The following is a 14,436-nucleotide window of genomic DNA, read 5'->3' on the forward strand; positions in this document are numbered from 1 at the left end:
CTCTGTGGGACTTTGATTTCTAAAGCACGCTAACATGCTGTACATTAATTAGTCCATGTAGACCCTGCAGGTGCACACTAAAGGTTCCTAGTGCTCTTTTAAAGCATACTAACAGGGTCTACATTGACCACTTAATGTGCAAAACTTTAGTGAGCTTTAGAAATCACAACCTCATAGAACACATTACCCTACTGTGTAGACAAACCCTAAGTGCCCAGCCCCATACTTAACCAGAAGATTATCCTTGTGGGGTTGGGGGGGGGAAAGAAGCATGAAGCATTAGTGTTTAATGCCTTGTCATCAATTGTCATCCATGAACTTTTTCTGAATTTCCACCATGTAAACCTTTACTTCATACTTTGTACTTTTCTTGCCATTTTGCAGGGCACAAAACTCAACTACCACATATTATTCAGAAAAAATACCACTTCCAAAAAGTATCATTAGCTGCAGCTTAGGAAGTGTTGACTATCTGCTTTGATATAATTTGTAACTACCTACGTGTTACTTTTGGGTCAAACAACGCTTTTCAGAACAATGTCTCTGTTAGGATATAGATATTCAGGCCTGTCTGTAAAGGCCTATACTCTAAGAATTTAGGTGTATTCTTATCACTTGGCTAGTTATAGAGGTATAAAAGAAAGAATCAAATCACTGTCTGCTGGTGTAAGGTCCTTCTCTTACTGTGACAGTCTGAGGCCCATAAGCTGGGACGCGACGGTCACATCCTCACATTCCAACCTAGTCACATTGAAATAAGGTGCTATTGGGCTGTGAGGAATACAATCCTGTCCTGATAATGCCTATCACCTCCAGAGAAAGGGAAGTGCCTAGAAAATGTAAAAGAAAACTTAGTTTGATAGCATCCTGTCTGGCAAGAACTCACTTATCAATAGCTGGGATGTGAAATCCTCACTTCTGCATTGTTTTGTCATTATAGTTCCCACTTTGCTATTGTTTGTCTGTATAATCTCTGTCTGGTTCTGTGATTGTTCCTGTCTGCTGTATAATTAATTTTGCTGGGTGTAAACTAATTAAGGTGGTGGGATATAATTGGTTACATAATCATGTTACAATATGTTAGGATTGGTTAGTTAAATTTCAGGAAAATGATTGGCTAAGGTATAGCAAAGCAAAACTCAAGTTTTACTATATAGTCTGCAGTCAATCAGGAAGTGAGGGGGAGGAATGGGAGCAGGGAATGGGGGTGGCGAAATTGGAATCATGTTTGGCTAAGGGCCAGAATGGGAACAAGGACACAGGTGTAAGGCTCTGTGGTGTCAGATCTGGGAAGGGGGACACTAAGGAAGGAAACTGAAATCATGCTTGCTGGAAGTTCACCCCAATAAACATCGAATTGTTTGCACCTTTGGACTTCAGGTATTGTTGCTCTCTGTTCATGCGAGAAGGACAAGGGAAGTAAGTGGGTGAAGGAATAAGCCCCCTAACAGTCTCTGACTTAACAGAACACAGCAGTTAAGTACATGTTCAAGTACTCTGCTGATTTGGGACTAATTTTAGGGATTCAGTGGCTGGCTCCACTCAGTCACTTTTAAGTAAGTGGCAAGCTTTCTTTCAACAGTTTTTCCATAGTTTTATTGTTGTTATCACCTCATAATGTCATTGCAATGCCTAATTTAAAATAAATTTTAACAAACAAACCAATTCAGGATCTATTAAGCAAGAAGTCATGAATGAAACAATGTATCATGGGAAAACAAAACAAAACTTTTTTCAAAAGTTAGGGTGCTTGAAGTCCTGAAATTCATAAATCAAAATATTTGAAGAAAATGATAATATATTGTATATCAGGTAGCGCAACAGGATACAATGAGCATTCCCAGACTTTGAAAAATCAGGACGAATTTATATATAATTGTGTGGATATATCTTAGGAAATACTATAACTAATATTCAAAGAATGTTCATCAGAAAAATAATAAAATAACATTTTTCTATGTACATGGAATTGAGTATTTTGTCATTGCAGTGAAGAAGCCAAGCAGAAATAATTAGATTTCAGCTCACAGATAAATTAATACATCAATTGACAATCCTACTGTATCTACAATATCAAGACCACATCTCCCAGGAAATTCCAATATATACATAATGCAGAAAATAGTACTGAAATCAGTTTACTAATATTTTCAAGGTACAAAATTTCATAAAATAGTAAATATAAAAGATAAATACTGGACAAGATTCTCAGCTGATGTGTACTGGCATATCTCTACTGAAGTCAATATCAGTTTATCTAGTTAAATATTCAAATACAATTATTTAGTTGCAATAATGATATCCCTGCAGCCATAGCAATTCAAGGTACAATCAGCTAAGCTACTTCTAAGGAAAACCAGTGTGCTACAGGACACGGTGCTGATGATTCAAGAAGTGGCCCTCCCCTTTCTAACCCACTGTTGAACCAGAGGCCCAGCATGGACTGACAATGCATTGCTGGAAGTGTCTTTAAGATGAGATGTAAAGTTCAGGTTCTAATCAACTGTGGTGACTAAAGACAACACTTTCAGCCAGAGGGTATTTTTTGTGTTCACTTATCTGAGCCTCACTGATTGCACCAAAGGAATGCATATATATTTTGTGTAGGTGAATTGTAAGTATCCATTTACTCCCTTCCCCCGGAAGCAGGTGGACCGGGAAAACAGGTAATTGGCAGAGCCTTGGCTCCACATTCCCAGTGCATCAGACAATGTAGTTGAACTAGTGTAGGGTTATTGTAATTTGTTGTAAGTATAGGAAACAAGAAAGGAATTATGCCTCTTTGAGGCACAGGGACTCCCTGGACTACTCCTACAGTGATACATCTTATGCATATGTTTCCCAGAACTACTTCTGAGGCTACACCTTATGCACCATCCCTTACTCAAGGCTATACATGAAGATACAATCTAGCCCTATTGAACACTGCATGATCATTTTCTACTGTTCAAGTTTCATTCTACTTTATTTCACTGGATGTTTATCCAATTCTCTGTCTATATATACACACTGCCTTCCTCCCCCGCCTCCCCCATACTAGACAGCATACTCTCACATCTATTTCCAAAAACTGAAACATAATCACAAGGGCTATGCCAGAATTTAAACGTTGGGAAATGAATTAAATTACTTCATTCACCTTTCAACCATCATTCCCAGTAGTAATAACTAAAATAATTGCCCATTACTTTGCTCTAGTGAAACACGATGGTCATCTTCCTCTGTTGGTCTTTGTTGAAAAGAAAATATTTTTTCAGCATGTTCCTTCAATTCAGTTGTGCACTCATTTATTCTCTTCTCCATATCTGAGACAAGCCTGATTTGTACTGGAGCATTTTCATACAGAAACTTAGAAATAGCATCAAATGAATAGTTATTTCTTAATTTGTCCACCAAAGGACGATCTTCATCTAGAAAGGGAAATCTTGGCCAATCATCCTGCAATAATTACATGTTAAAAATAATTACTCATAAGCATAATCAAAAATGTTAAAATAAAATTAAGAATCAATCATATGTGACATTTACATTTTTAAAATGCATTACAGTTCCAGTACAAACACACTTTTCCTATTCATTTTAATGACCTCTAATTTTGACATCATTGTTTAAAGGACTCTAATTTCTTCTTATGTTGAACAGTGCACTCACATTTGATTACATCAGTCAGCAAAAAATAGGAATGGGCCAGAGAAGGGCAGAACGAATTCACGTTGGGAGAAGGGCTTTATACAAGGACTAATGAACAAGACTAGGACTTTTTAGTTTGAAAAGGAGACATCATGCATGGAAGAGTTACCATGGTTCTAAGGACACAAATAAAGTCCTTTGTAATTTATGTTCTCTGAAAGTATAGTAATGTCTTCCATCTGTGGTGCATGCCCTTGGAAGCAGAAGCACGGATTAAGGTCCTCAATCCAGACAAGCATTTAAAACTAGTGCTTAATTTAAGGCAAGTATTTAATCCCATTGAAGTATTTAAAATTACCCATGGGATTAAGTACTTTGCTGGAACAGGGATTAAATGCTAAAGTGTACAATCATAATAAACTGATGACGACTATACCAGGATTGGACAGTGTTCAACCCCACAGTAAACAGTGGACATGTTCTAATCCAGAGATCGGCAATCTTTGGCACGCGGCCCATCAGGGAACTCTGCTGGTGGATCGGGACGGTTTGATTACCTGCAGCGTCCACAGGATCAGCCGATCGCAGCTCCAACTGGCTGTGGTTCGCCGTTCCCACAGCCCACACCAATTCCCACAGGCCCCATTGGCCTGGAATGGTGAACCGCGGCCAGTTGGAGCTGTGATCGGCCGAACCCGTGGATGCAGCAGGTAAACAAACCGGCCCGGCCCGCCAGCAGAGTTCCCTGATGGGCCGCGTGCCAATGGTTGCCGATCCCTGTTCTAATCTGTTAATAGTGTTGCTCCTTTTGACCTGAGCGGTTAGCCAAAAATGTGGGGTCCAGTATGTTGTCGCAGTTAGGAGGAGAAGGGGGTGATAGTCAGGTATTTCTTTCATGCAGTTTTGTATATTTACAAAGAATGTATGAAGTTCTGTGTCTCTGAATGCAGAAGCAATCAAATAGCAGGAAACAGCTTTCTTTGTTCACAGTACAAAGAGCACTCTTTTCACGCTACACCCCAACCCGAAAACCTTGCCCCAGTTTTCTTCCAAGGTCAACCACTGTGCTTTCATTATCTCCTTCAGGCTGCCTCTCCCTCAGTCTTTCCCTGGTTTATGTCTTCCACCACCCCACCCCAAAATAATACTCAACAAAAGCTCCTGGGTGGGTTCACATACTTATTTTCTCTTCGCTGGGGGCCTATCCTTACAGTTATGTTAACTGAAGGGTGAATTCACACCTGTCAATCTCAAATGAGGTTTTAACTCAACCCATACAAGGTTTCACCCAGATATCAAACTAATCATCCCCTGTAACGAATAGATATCGGTCCATTGCAGTGTTCTCTCTCTCCAAACAAGAATGGATGATTGGCTGAAGCATCACTAGTAATCAGTCTTAATATGGAATGTTTTGGTGGTATACAGTTTGTAGAATTTACAGGGAGATCAGGAAAATCTCCCCTATAAGCTTATCAATGCAAGACAAGGTAGAATGGCGAGAATAAGCAAAACTGATCATTCCCCCTTTCACAGTTACCAGAACTTTTTGTCTTCGGGTTTACAGCCTTGCCTTGTTGTTATGGTAATAAAATTGTGGCCTTGTCATCTATTTTAAACAAGGCATGAGTCAGTGCTCTCTCAAGCATGCCCCTCACAATAAAACAGGAATTACTGCTACAGCAGACACAAAACTTCCTCCACGGCCTATCTATGAAAAAAATGCAGGTTAACAACAGAAATGCTGTTCTCTGGAAGGTTTGCCATTTCTACAAAGCACTTAGTTTTCACTGCCCACGTTCAAACTTGGTTTTCAATATTTATATTCATATGGCTTTTCCTCAAGGCCTTGTTCTTGCATGTTTACTCCACCACACAAACGAGTAGTTAAAATAATAAGCATTTCTACTTACCAATTTCTGAGACTGTAAGAATTCTTCAAAAGTACCAGGAGGCCCTTGCATTTTCTATCAACATACAAATATGAATTACTCTTATAAAAATACCTTATACAATTAAGATGGAATTTAAGGTACTATTCTTAGTAAACAAAGCAAACACCATGATGTATACAGTATATGCTCATTAGTTAGCACTAATAAATGAGAGACCCATTGAGTGTTACCAAATTTTGATAATTAATAAACATGAGAACAAGTGGAAAGACAAGAAAGGACACAGCATCACAAAAATGTAGTCTTTCATGTATTTTGACTAGTGTGAAATATTTATAAACAACACTTTTTAGTATATTAATATATATACACTGCAATATACTTTGTAAAAGTAGTAAAGTCTATTAGTATGATAATCTGTATTGTTCTTAACAATTCAATTTTTGCTTAGAAGTGAGGAGAAGTATCACGTTTTCAGATTAGCAAGTAGTCCCATATAAATCAACCCATTGACATTTCCTGAGTTTAGGGCAATTAAAAACTCAATCATAATTTTAAAAAAGTCTGGGCAGAAAACTAGCCTGAGAAATCTTTTAGAAAAGTTATGTCACTGAAAATAGGGGCCTGGTATGGGTCACCACTGAGAATGCCAGATTCAGGACAGACTGCAAGAAATAGGGCAGACACCTCCCAAAACTAGTGGTTTATTCTATAATTAGATTTCACAAAGCTAGTATCACCACATTGGTAAGCAATAAGTCGAAACAAGAAGCCCGTAAGCATTCCAGCCCCTGGCTTCTTTCGCAGATAACTGGACTTTTATGATGTAATGATTATTAAAATCAAAATACCACACACAGGGTTCTTCCAATCCCAAAGGACCAGCCACTATCCCCAGGTCAATATAAACACTTCAGGATCTCACCAAAATACCATGCTACAGTCAATATTTAGTAAACTAACTGAAGTTTTATTAATAAAAAATGAAAAGAAGACAGCTATTAAATGGTTAAATTTTACAATTGATTTCAGAGCCTGTAGATCAGAATATATTGAGTCCAGTTGTTCAGCATAGGTGTAATGTCTGCTAAGTCTGTTTTAGTGTCAGAATCCTTTCGTAAGTTTGTCAGGGTTTACGCAGAATAGATTTGGGGAGTCCTATCTTGCATTTGGAATAGCACCCTGAATAGCATCTAGAAAGACCAGAGCTACCGGATCTTGCCCAATGCTTCTCTTTTTATAGCTGAAACAGGCTGGAAAGCTGACCATCGTCATCCCTACATGGGATCTTCCTTTGATGAAGAATGCAGCAATACAGAAAGCCTGTGGTCCTCAGTATGACCCATGCTTCCGTTGATGGGCCATTCAGTTGCTGCAGCCATTCAAAACTACTAAGGTGGTTTACAAGTGTTTTTTCAATGCGATTCAAAAAGCTTCAGATGGTAATGTTATTGACACAGGCTATTTTAGTAAGCTTCATCTCAAAGCTAAATACAGGTTTTTCATCTACTAACAATTGAGTATAGTTGCATATATAATGTAAAGGCAATATAGAATTACAGGATATGAAAAGGATTTAGCATCTACAAGCTAATTTGGCTACATTGGTAAACTTTCAACAGGATATAGATAACCACGGACAAACACATTTAGCATCTACTCTTGATTTTTATCAATACAAGTGAATGGGCTTATGTTTATCAGCCTAATTAACATCTCTTCGATACCCACACACAATCGCAATGCCTCTTGACATGGCTTTAAGAGTCATAGCCAAGTGAACTGCCTGTTGCTTTCACTCCAAGCTGGCATGCTTACACCTACTCCCCACAGTGCTCCCTGGCTGTGGCACTGCATGCCTCTTGGTGGCACTGTAGGAGCATCAGCTGTCGACGGGCTCTGCAGACCTAGGTTCTAATGATCCCTGAATCCTTACATCATCCTCCACTTCAGGGCCCCCTTCCTCTGGGTGAGTGCTGGACCTGGTTAATCCAGCTGGTTTTGATGAAGCCTTTTTACCAGGTCAGGGGCATGGACATAGGCAGCGGGCTCCCAGGAGCATTCATTGGGCCCATTGCCCTCCCAATCAATTAGGTAGCACAGTCTCCCCCTCTGCAGTTTAGACTTGAGGATAGAGTGGCCTATATATTCCTCGTGCCCATGGACCTTGACTGGCAGGGGCAACTGTTGGGACCAATCGGGAAAGCAGTACTCTTTGTAAGGCTTCAGGTGGGATACATAGGAAATGGTATGTACCTTAAGAGATCAATGGAGCTGTAATTTGAAGGTGACAGGATTGATTTACTGAAAAATCTGGAAGAGTTCAAGAAACTGGTGGTCTAGAAAGGATTTGTAGTCCCTTTTTGCATCTTTGAGATGGTCCTTAAGCTCCTCCTGGATACAGTGAATTTGCTGGATCCATTCACCAGCTGCTGGGTCCAGGGAGGCCTCTGGGAAGGCTGGTTGGAAGCAAGGGTGGAAACCCTAATTGGCAAAGAAGGGACTCTGCCCCATGGAGGTGAGGTTGGTGATGTTGTATGAGAACTTAGCATAAGGAAGGAGGGAGAATCAGTTGTCTTGATGGTAGCTGACAAAGCACTTTAGATATTGCTCTAATACTTGGTTCATGCTCTCCATCTGCCCATCTATCTGGGGTGGTATGTGGAGGAGGTAAAAGCACAAACATCCATTAGCTGGAGCACTTCATGCCACAAAAGTGAGACAAACTGTGGACCCCAGACTGAGGTGATACAGGTGATACAGCCTGGAAGTCCATGAACACAGAGTACATGAACCATTAGGAGCTCATGCTGAAACACCATTTTTAGGTGTTTCAGCAGAGGGCAGGCTATTACAGGGGATGAAGTGCACGATTTTGGTCAGTTGGTCTACAACAGTCAAAACCATGGTGTGGCCATCAGAGATAAGAAGTTCCGCTATCAAGGATGATTGAGGCCCAGGCTCTAGGCAGGATCTCCAGGGGTACTAGGACATCAAGGGGCATAGTCCAGGGTGTCTTGGTGCACACCCTCTGGTCACAAGAGTCAATGTCATCCCGGACTTCAGATTGCATAAGAAGGCCACTAGAACAAAGGAGAAGCTGTGCAGAACAACTTAAGGTGGCCAAAGTGGTGTCATGGCAGAGATGGAGCACTTCTAGACAGGGGCACCTTGTTGGAACATATATGCGCCCATGAAGGTAGGTGATGCCATCCTGTGTGGCACATAGCATTTTGGTTCTGGACCTCATTTGATCAGGATGTCCTGTTATTTCCTGGAATAACGGATTGCTCCACAAAGCAGAATGGATTAGATCAAGGAGGTCTCGGCATATTGTGGCACTAAGGAAGCTGTGAGGTTTTAAGAGACAGGGTGGTTGCTGGTTAGGTTCCTTGCCCTCCTCCCCCTTTCGGGATAAGGTGTCAGCTTTCCCATTCCTGGTTCCCAGGAGATAAGTGATGGCAAAATCAAACAGAGAGAAGAATAATGCCCACCTGAGCCATCTTTGGTTCAAGGCTCAAGGCAAAGACATGTCCTGGTTAATGCTTAATTTGTAATGAAAGAGGTGCTGGGGCTCAACAAATAGGTGCTGGGGCTCAAGCAATTTTTTACATTCATAACTGATGTAGCAAGCCCAGAGGTGCTGGGGCTAATGAACTGCCAAGCCTAGAAGTGCCAGGACTCAGCCCTGGCAAGCCCTGGCACAAATTAAGTGCTGGTCCTGATGCTCTGCAATAAAAACATAGATTATTGTGCCATTGCCATTCATTTTCTTTCAGGGTCAAGTGTCAGTGGCCCACATCAAACTGCATTAGTTCCTAGCTGGGCCCTGGGGTTTCAGTGTGCCCTCCTCTCCTCCTTTCGCTCATGCAGCTGGTTGTCAATGTGGAGAGAGAGGTCAATGAGTGCTTCAAAGTGGGTCGGGGTCTCAATGTGGGCTAGCTCATCCTTTACTTCCTCACTAAGTCCACACTGAAAATGGTGTAGTTGGGCTGCCTTGTTCCACTCAGTGCCAGCAGTGAGTCACTGGAACTAGGCAGCTTATGAGGCAGCTGGACCTTGGTGGAGCCTTTGTAGTGCTGCTTCCACTGAGGAAGTATGGTGAGGGTCATCAAAATTTGCAGAAAATGCTTTCAGGAAGGCATTCCCATCTGTTAACACTAGGCTGTCTCACTCCAGCAGAAGGGAGGCCCAATCCAACACTTCTCCAGCAAGCAAACTGATCACTATTTCCCACCCTGGCTTGGTCTGTGGGATACATTCAAGGGCGGCACAGGAAATGGAGACAAAGTTGGTTCAGGAACACCAGAACTTCTGGTGGTTCCCATCAAAATATTTGGGTAGTGGTACCGTGGGGACCTGTTCAGAGGGCAGTGGCCCAACCCATGCCCGAAGCACAGAATTCCCTTCCTGGGATCATGCAAGCTGCTCACAGAGTTTCTGATTTTCTGCTAGGAGCTGCACCACTTACGACTGCAGCAGATGGTTCTTGATTTGGAAACGTGTGACCTGCTCCTGAAGATCTGGTATCCCAGTGGGTCCAGAGGCTGATGGTAGACCTACCCTTCCATATCCCTGTGAAGGAGCTCCCACAAAAGGGTTGGAAGTGGGTCTGGGTAAACTGCAAGGGACCAGGACATAGGCAGTCTTGCCTAGTGGTCACAGCTGGGCTGGAATCCACATGTCAGGGACAATAGTCCACGAGCAATTGCTAGAGCCAGGTTCAATAAGCAAGAGTCAGGGTCAAAGTCAGGCCGGGGTCAGAGACCAGAGGTAGTACCAGGCTGGAATTAGGAGGCAGGAATTAGGGTCAGCATCAGGCTGGAGTCAGAGACTGGAGATCAGAAGTACTACCAGGCAAGAGTCAGGCTGAAATCAGAGAGCAGACATACTCAGCTTGGAGTCAGGCTGGGATCAGACGCTGGAGACCAGGAGACAATGTGCGGTCTAAAGTCACAGCAAGCCCAAAGTCTATGTGGTTGCCCAGACAACTTCACTGGGCATCCTCTAGGGTTAAATAGCGCAGTGGCTCTCAATCTTTCCAGACAAATGTACCCCTTTCAGGAGTCTGATTTGCCTTGTGCACCCCCAAGTTACACCTCACTTAAAAAACTACTTGCTTATAAAATCAGACATAAAAATGCAAAAGTGTCACAGTACACTATTACTGAAAAAATTTTAATTTCTCAATTTTGACATATAATTATAAAATAAATCAATTGGAATATATATATTGTACTTACATTTCAGTGTATAGAACAGTATAAACAAGTCATCATCTGTATGAAATTTTAGTTTGTACTGACTTTGCTAGTGCTTTTTATGTAGCCTGCAGTGAAACTAAGCAAATATCAAGATGAGTTGATGTACCCCGAGTAAGACCGCTGCATGCTCCCTGGGGTATGCATACCCCTGGCTGAGAACCACGAAATTGGGGACTTGGCCAATCAGAGGGCTGCAGAGTATACCATAGAATCATAGAATATCAGGGTTGGAAGGGACCCCAGAAGGTCATCTAGTCCAACCCCCTGCTCGAAGCAGGACCAATTCCCAGTTAAATCATCCCAGCCAGGGCTTTGTCAAGCCTGACCTTAAAAACCTCTAAGGAAGGAGATTCTACCACCTCCCTAGGTAACGCATTCCAGTGTTTCACCACCCTCTTAGTGAAAAAGTTTTTCCTAATATCCAATCTAAACCTCCCCCATTGCAACTTGAGACCATTACTCCTCGTTCTGTCATCTGCTACCATTGAGAACAGTCTAGAGCCATCCTCTTTGGAACCCCCTTTCAGGTAGTTGAAAGCAGCTATCAAATCCCCCCTCATTCTTCTCTTCTGCAGACTAAACAATCCCAGCTCCCTCAACCTCTCCTCATAAGTCATGTGCTCTAGACCCCTAATCATTTTTGTTACCCTTCGCTGGACTCTCTCCAATTTATCCACATCCTTCTTGTAGTGTGGGGCCCAAAACTGGACACAGTACTCCAGATGAGGCCTCACCAGTGTCGAATAGAGGGGAACGATCACGTCCCTCGATCTGCTCGCTATGCCCCTACTTATACATCCCAAAATGCCATTGGCCTTCTTGGCAACAAGGGCACACTGCTGACTCATATCCAGCTTCTCGTCCACTGTCACCCCTAGGTCCTTTTCCGCAGAACTGCTGCCTAGCTATTCGGTCCCTAGTCTGTAGCGGTGCATTGGATTCTTCCATCCTAAGTGCAGGACCCTGCACTTATCCTTATTGAACCTCATCAGATTTCTTTTGGCCCAATCCTCCAATTTGTCTAGGTCCTTCTGTATCCTATCCGTCCCCTCCAGCGTATCTACCACTCCTCCCAGTTTAGTATCATCCGCAAATTTGCTGAGAGTGCAATCCACACCATCCTCCAGATCATTTATGAAGATATTGAACAAAACCGGCCCCAGGACCGACCCCTGGGGCACTCCACTTGACACCGGCTGCCAACTAGACATGGAGCCATTGATCACTACCTGTTGAGCCCGACAATCTAGCCAGCTTTCTACCCACCTTATAGTGCATTCATCCAGCCCATACTTCCTTAACTTGCTGACGAGAATACTGTGGGAGACCGTGTCAAAAGCTTTGCTAAAGTCAAGAAACAATACATCCACTGCTTTCCCTTCATCCACAGAACCAGTAATCTCATCATAAAAGGCGATTAGATTAGTCAGGCATGACCTTCCCTTGGTGAATCCATGCTGACTGTTCCTGATCACTTTCCTCTCATGTAAGTGCTTCAGGATTGATTCTTTGAGGACCTGCTCCATGATTTTTCCAGGGACTGAGGTGAGGCTGACTGGCCTGTAGTTCCCAGGATCCTCCTTCTTTCCTTTTTTAAAGATTGGCACTACATTAGCCTTTTTCCAGTCATCCGGGACTTCCCCCGTTCGCCACGAGTTTTCAAAGATAATGGCCAAGGGCTCTGCAATCACAGCCGCCAATTCCTTCAGCACTCTCGGATGCAACTCGTCCGGCCCCATGGACTTGTGCACGTCCAGCTTTTCTAAACAGTCCCTAACCACCTCTATCTCCACAGAGGGCTGGCCATCTCTTCCCCATTTTGTGATGCCCAGCGCAGCAGTCTGGGAGCTGACCTTGTTAGTGAAAACAGAGGCAAAAAAAGCATTGAGTACATTAGCTTTTTCCACATCCTCTGTCACTAGGTTGCCTCCCTCATTCAGTAAGGGGCCCACACTTTCCTTGGCTTTCTTCTTGTTGCCAACATACCTGAAGAAACCCTTCTTGTTACTCTTGACATCTCTTGCTAGCTGCAGCTCCAGGTGCGATTTGGCCCTCCTGATATCTTTCCTACATGCCCGAGCAATATTTTTATACTCTTCCCTGGTCATATGTCCAACCTTCCACTTCTTGTAAGCTTCTTTTTTATGTTTAAGATCCGCTAGGATTTCACCATTAAGCCAAGCTGGTCGCCTGCCATATTTACTATTCTTTCGACTCATCGGGATGGTTTGTCCCTGTAACCTCAACAGGGATTCCTTGAAATACAGCCAGCTCTCCTGGACTCCCTTCCCCTTCATGTTAGTCCCCCAGGGGATCCTGGCCATCTGTTCCCTGAGGGAGTCGAAGTCTGCTTTCCTGAAGTCCAGGGTCCGTATCTTGCTGCTTGCTTGCTGTCCGTATCTGTGACAGAGTACTGTCACTCTGGGTCTGTTGGGCCGTACTTCCTGTGGCACGTACTTTCCACAGTGCTCCCTGGCTGTGGTACTGCATGGCTTCTTAATGGCTCTGTGGGAGTATCAGCTGTCCCAGGTTCTACAGATCTCCTTACAATGTCAATATTTTAATGTTTCAAATCATTGTCCAAAGCAGAATGCAAAGGAATTAATAGGTTTCAAATACTGTGGAACTCCTTGCCAGAGGATGTTGTGAAGGCCAAGACCATACCAGGGTTCAAAAAAGGACTAGATAAATTCATGGAGGATAGGTCCATCAATGGCTATTAGCCAGGATGGGCTGGAATGGTGTCCCTAGCCTCCGTTTGCCAGAAGCTGGGAATGAGCCACAGGGGATGGATCACTTGATGATTACCTGTTCAGTTCATTCCTTCTGGGACACCTGGTACTGGCCACTGTCAGAAGACAGGATACTGGGCTAGACGGACCTTTGGTCTGACCCAGTAGGGTCATTTTTAAGTACTTTTGGTCTCCCACTTAAGAAGTGCTGAACTCTGGCAACTCCCAATAAAGTGCTTCTTAATATCAAACACATGAAGATATTATTTGAATAAAATAGCAGATGGTACCATTTAGTAAACTCTGTTGTGACAACATTTTAGCAATAAGAATCATGGGACTATTATAGAATAAGCTGCTGTCCTGGTCATATAAATGAAAGCTTTTTCCACTTACAGTGTCACAAAATGTGAAAAGTTAGTTCTTGAAAAAAGAAGCTTTGATACTGTAGTGTATATCACTTTACAAACCTATTGTGACTGCCATAGAGTGACAGTGAAATAATCGAACTCCTGTGAAACGTAGCGACTTTTTTTTTTTTTCCTGCAGTATATTACACATTGCCAACAAGAAAACACGTCAAGCCAAAAGCAACAATAAGATCTGGTTAAATATTGCTCTCAGTTATATCCATGCAATCTCATTGAAGTCAATGGGATTTCATCAGTGTACTGTAACTGAGATCAAAATTTGGCATAATATCGGTCTATAATGTCAGCATTTTGCCAAAGAATATTGTCTACAATACCACTATGAATAATATACCACATACTGCTCCTTTATTGTGTTTCACTGACTCAGGAAAATACGCTGCATTCCAAATTCATTTTTAGGCCTAGTCATTTTGATCTAAAGACACAACTGCTGAACACTGAATAGTAATCGTTTGAGTACAAAGACCAATAAGTGACTAAA

At 42.6% G+C, this 14,436-nt stretch overlaps 1 protein-coding gene across 5 annotated transcripts in view; it reads right to left on the reverse strand.

Moving 5' to 3' along the window:
- The window catches only part of FAM227B (family with sequence similarity 227 member B), a 218,353-nt gene that overhangs the window by 201,465 nt on the left and 2,452 nt on the right, over positions 1–14,436 (reverse strand). For all 5 annotated transcript variants that reach the window (XM_043523330.1, XM_043523331.1, XM_043523333.1 and 2 more), the window contains exons 2-3: positions 5,544–5,597; positions 3,189–3,438 (exon numbers count right to left, since the gene is read on the reverse strand). In XM_043523330.1, coding sequence (XP_043379265.1) covers positions 3,189–3,438; positions 5,544–5,594 — 301 coding nt within the window. In that variant the 5' untranslated portion in view covers positions 5,595–5,597. The remainder of the gene's footprint in view (positions 1–3,188; positions 3,439–5,543; positions 5,598–14,436) is intronic.

Source organism: Chelonia mydas, chromosome 10 (assembly GCF_015237465.2).
Source record: "Chelonia mydas isolate rCheMyd1 chromosome 10, rCheMyd1.pri.v2, whole genome shotgun sequence".
Classification (NCBI taxonomy): Eukaryota; Metazoa; Chordata; order Testudines; family Cheloniidae; genus Chelonia; species Chelonia mydas.